General features: G+C 36.1%; 1 protein-coding gene across 1 annotated transcript; it reads right to left on the bottom strand.

Moving 5' to 3' along the window:
• Window positions 1-612: 612 nt before the first annotated feature.
• Window positions 613-2,568, bottom strand: LOC111395740. Its single transcript, XM_023021874.1, has 3 exons — window positions 2,241-2,568; window positions 2,016-2,129; window positions 613-1,946 (listed from the first exon to the last, which is right to left on the bottom strand). The coding sequence occupies exons 1-3, from the start codon at window positions 2,353-2,355 to the stop codon at window positions 802-804; spliced, it is 1,374 nt and encodes a 457-aa protein (XP_022877642.1). The 5' UTR covers window positions 2,356-2,568; the 3' UTR covers window positions 613-801.
• Window positions 2,569-5,039: the final 2,471 nt, after the last annotated feature.

The raw sequence follows: 5,039 nt of genomic DNA on the forward strand, positions 1-5,039 counted from the left end.
CTAGAATTATCAAACTGGAAGGAAATTTTGGCTGTGGTTGTAAAATATAAACCAATTTTGTGCACGGAATCAGGGAAGTTTTAGTTATTTTCTTCTAAACTATACATTTCCAATTGGATTAGATCTTCCCACCTACCACGGGAAGTTTCCATTTGGCTGGTTCTTTGGTTAAAGAACGAACAAAAAGATGCTCAGCCGGCGGGAATGGAATGTGTTGTTGGGGAAAAAAATAAACTGGCAATTGTTCTATAGTATGAACATCAGTATCAAATCTAGTACAGCCTTAAAAATCAAGTTTAATCTAATGTTGTTACCTAAAAACTTGATGCGAAAAGACCGTAATGAGACGACAGTACAAAATATTTCTAGATGCCAATAGACCTAATGCCAAGCCGCCTCCGTCCGACCAACAGACAGTTATTTATTGAATATGCCTTTTGTCCTACTCTTGAGCTCTGAGTCGCCCTACTCCAAGGACAAACTTCGAGGTCCTTTGTTTTTGGGGCTCTATTATCGTACTCCCTTCTCTCTTTAATTGCTGCCCTCAGTTTTCGGGGCACTAATAGTATGTCAAAATCATGCTGCAGAAAGATTGCATTATAATTCTACAAGTTGCTTGCTACACTACTACTTGTAAAAATTGATAACTGCATTAGCCATTTACATCTTTTGATATCAACAACAAAAAGAAAATGTGCTGTCAAGTTGTTTTCTATACTTGCGTGATATGTTCGGAGCAACATATTTATACATTTGCCTGATTGCTTGACTCAACCGATGAATCCTCGCTTACGAGTAAAATTATAGAGTCGAATCTCCAACAAGACTAAGAGCTTCGACTAATGTCTCCCGAAACCTAGCAAGATTGATTCTTACATTTTGACCATTAAGATATGCTTCCTTGCCTAATGGGTCATGAACGGATCTGGGATCGGTAATGACTGTATGGTTTCGTCCAAAGACTTTCAAAAGTGAACTCTCCTCGGGCTCAACCTTATATCGCAAGTAATGCACGCCCATTGCACAAGCTGGGTTGCCATAATAGGTGGCCCCTGCCCATTCTAGGCCAAGCAGATCAACTTGAACCATGACTGCACCATCAGGCAAGAACAACTCATTTGTTAGGCCAGCACCATGTGCTGCTACGAATACATTGCACGAGTTTATCAGATTGGCAAATATGTTCATACTCGATACTACTTTTGCTCGTGCAACAACAATTACTCGAAAGCCTAACTCTTCCATCAGTGCAACCATTTCATCTTCATTCAAAAATCTTCTTGATGTTCTCCGAGATAAAAGCATTAACGTTGGCCTTTTGATCTGAGATACATGGCTAAACTTGAGATTATAGGCTTGTCGAAGAAACTGTCTTAAGTCGTGCATCAAATGGCCTTTAGGGACATCACTCGAATTCAAAGACAGATGGCCATGAAACTTAAGTCCAACTACACCTCCAGGAAAACAGTGCACGCTTTGATTTGCAGCCGGATTCATGACCTCATAAGACGACAAACGAGAGATTACCTTGCTATATTTGCTTAGAAACGATGGGTTGTAGTCCTCAAGGACGAATAGCATGCGGGACTGAAAATTTTTAGTAGTAATATACAAAGGGATGATGATTTCATTGATTTCATGGAACACGTTTCCCACAAAGCCACTAGACGAGAAGATCACAGCAGGGATTTCGTGGTTGTACTGACAATCTGGTGGCGTAGTGTTCCCGTGCAAAATCTTGACTGGTGTCACTATTTTGAGAAGATTATGATCTTCTTGCCTAGCATATGGCTTAATAACAGTTTCTTGCACAGGCTGATCAGAGGGAACGTAAACCGTCATCGTTCTTGTGTCAATCCTTACAGGTTGATTTGCAACACAATGAACAGAATAAATTGCCGTATTACATGCAAATCCAGTGGCTTTGAGCTTCACTTGATCTCCCCCTGTTTAGATGCATCAATTTTATTCATATGGTGTTACTAATTGGGGGTGGGGGTGGGGTAATAGCCGACCTGCTAGGAGGCTTGAAAGCAGAAAATCCAGGGAGTTCTGCTTTTCTTCAAGTGTTTCATTATTGACCTTTCTGCTATTGAAAATTGTTTCTGAATTAGAGGTGTTTTTCTTCCCTGCCATTTTCATAAAACATCGAAAGATTCAACCCGAGTTAGTCATACAGCATAATTGACTAAAAAGAACTGAATTCTGGAAAAGAATATGTAATAAACGTAGAAGTTTACATTGATCAAACGAAATAAAATTGACCAAGAAAAGAACAAAATAAAGCAAAGAAAGGATAAGCAGGAAGATCACTGGAGTCGAATGAAAAACAAGTTTTCTAGGCTCTTTATCCATCTCCACTAGTTTAAGAACTAGCTACAAGTTCTTGTATGATATGCAAGAGAAGAATTCTAATGAAGTAGATAAATCTTTTTAGAAGACTAAAATATTTCCAGCTGATGAGATTTCATTTATTTTCCAATTTTTCTCTGTTTCCTTTTTAACTTTGATAATTAATTCATTTAATATTCAACAATTGTTAGGCGACTTTGAAAAGGCCCTCTCTTTGTTAACTAGGTATTAAGCAAAGAATATATGAAACTTGTAGATTGTTCTCTCTTGACTTCTTCTTTTTTTCTGGTGCAAGTGTGCAATTACTTTTTTATCCTCAACTTGTCTGTAAATACTATTTAAGAAACAACCCAAGTAAGTGATTTCAATAATCAATATTGTGATGCTTTGAACTTGCTTGAACTGCGGGAATTGAATCTTGCTCAGGACTTTGGGCATAGCCAACTCCCATGGTGTGATGGTCGGTGGTCAAAGAAAAAAGGATTTTCCTATTTTGACTTGTGATTTTACTGAATAAAGTCATACTGAATTAGATTAATATAATTGAATAATTTTATTTGTTGTTTTAATTTTATGTACATGGTCTTGTGAGTTGGGGCCGACGTCATGTAGTAGGTAAAAATTTGATGGAGTTAAATTAATTGGCATTTTGGGTATCTATGCAAAAATTGGGGTACTTGTATTGCTCTATTTAATTAATTTTTTATTAAGAAAGGGAAAATTATTTATTCCGTTTTGTAGTTAAATACTTGGCCTTATTGGTTATTTCCATGTCAAAATCGTTTTATGTCACACGGGTGTTGCCTTGGAAATTGATTTTGGTGTTTAACAATGAAGGTTAATACAAACTGAATAGGATAATGCAATGAAAATTTAGACAAAATTAGGGGTGAAGAAGATGAAGACCCTTACGTCTATACTACAACGACTTAATTAAAGTGGATAACCTTGATGTCTACCGTTCCATCGCGGGGATGACGGCACCTTCCACTACAAGAGGTGGACGGGGACATTGTTGGGTTCAACGGACTTACCTTTCGTCAAAATTAATCAATTGGCATTTTCGGTATCTACACAAAGATTGGGTGACTTGCATTGCCCTCTTTGATTAGTTTCCTATTAACCAAAAAAGGGAGAAAAAATGTTTTATAGTTGCATTTTTGCTGAATATTTGGTTTTATTGGTTAATTTCCCAATCACTCTAGCTTCTCAAGATCAAAATAATCTGTAAAAGTAAGTAAATTACAAAGTATAATCTAAATGAAGTTTAAAATTATGATTAAAACCTTAATCACTATGAACAACAGCCAGTCCAAAACCATTAGAGAAACTAACAAGAAAAGCCTGGAATTACTAAGAGTAAACAATTCCACGAAATTTATTTTGTTAGAATTTCGCAATCACGAGAACAAAAAAATAAGGGCAGGGCTGACGTTTTTGATGTCCGCACCATTCATGCTTTCATATGCTATGAAATAATTGTTTATTAAATATTTTTGACAACTAGGAGATACAACGTTAGACGGCAGCTACCCAGATTCCTTAAATTCTTGTCTAGTTATTGGCTTTGTAAAAGCTCCGTTGATTTTTGACGACCCAAAAAACATCAAAATCTCATAAATAGCTTTGGTTAGAAATTGGTTGTGATCCGAATTTTTGTTGAATATTTTGATTGGAAATACTGTTGAAGTAGTAGTGGGATTTTATAGTAGACTTGAAGAAATCTTGAATGAGTTCAAGAAGAATAAGGAGAATAATTCCATTTTTGGTAGATTTTTAACTCATATTTCATCTCAAATTTTTCATTATTGGTTTTACCCATTATATTGGGACTTCACTTAATATTAAACTTTTGATGTAATAATTCTCCTAGTATGTTAGAGATTCTTTGGTTATAAATACGTGTTGTACAACACATATTGAATTGATCAATTGTTCAATTAGTTATTGGTTCAAATCATGGGCGGAGCCATGTAGAGTCAACTCTGGGAGAAAACCTGCACATTGGCCATAAAAATTGGAAAACTTGCACTTTGGGAGAAAAACTGGAATAAATGTTTGTCTTAATAAAAAATTTGTGCCCGCGCTGAAATTTTGCCCACACTGAAAATTTTCTCTAGCTCCGCCCCTGGTTCAAATGGATCCTTTGTAACTCTTTACTATTGATTATAGTGAATTATCCGTCTTTGCCCGTAGTTTTCCCGAATTTGGGTTTCCACATAAATCTTATTTTATTCGTGATCCATTATTTTCATATTGTCCATATTTTTTCGTTCTTTAATTATTTGGCCCGATTATAACAAGTGGTAAGAGCCAAGGTTTTGGTGGTTCTTCAGAGGGCTAAGGTTACTAAAGCAAGGTCTGAACAATGTTGATTGTTTTAGGGATGAGAGTATGAATTTTGAGTTCCGCTTTTGGGTCACAACAAGATTTTTTTGTTATGGTAGGGGATTATTTTATTTTATTATTATTATTATTATTATTATTATTATTATTTTTGGGGATGCTGAAGGAGAAGCAATGTAAGGAACTAAGGATTTGTTATATATTTTGGAAGGTTCGACGATCACTTTGGATGCAACTGTAGCTTATGATTTGATAAGCAGTGACTCAGGTGGAGTCAGTTGTGATCGGGTTGTTCGTGGTGATTCGAACAATAATGTTGGAGAATCTTCTAGTAGCTTGGG

This window comes from Olea europaea, chromosome 6, assembly GCF_002742605.1.
Source record: "Olea europaea var. sylvestris chromosome 6, O_europaea_v1, whole genome shotgun sequence".
Lineage (NCBI taxonomy): Eukaryota > Viridiplantae > Streptophyta > Magnoliopsida > Lamiales > Oleaceae > Olea > Olea europaea.

Coding starts and splice junctions, on each gene's coding strand:
- LOC111395740 (XM_023021874.1), bottom strand. CDS start 2,355: ATGGATAAAGAGCCTAGAAAACTTGTTTTTCATTCGACTCCAGTGATC. Junction 2,130..2,240: donor TTTTATTTCGTTTGATCAAT/GTAAACTTCTAC, acceptor TGAAAATGGCAG/GGAAGAAAAACACCTCTAAT. Junction 1,947..2,015: donor GCTTTCAAGCCTCCTAGCAG/GTCGGCTATTAC, acceptor GCATCTAAACAG/GGGGAGATCAAGTGAAGCTC.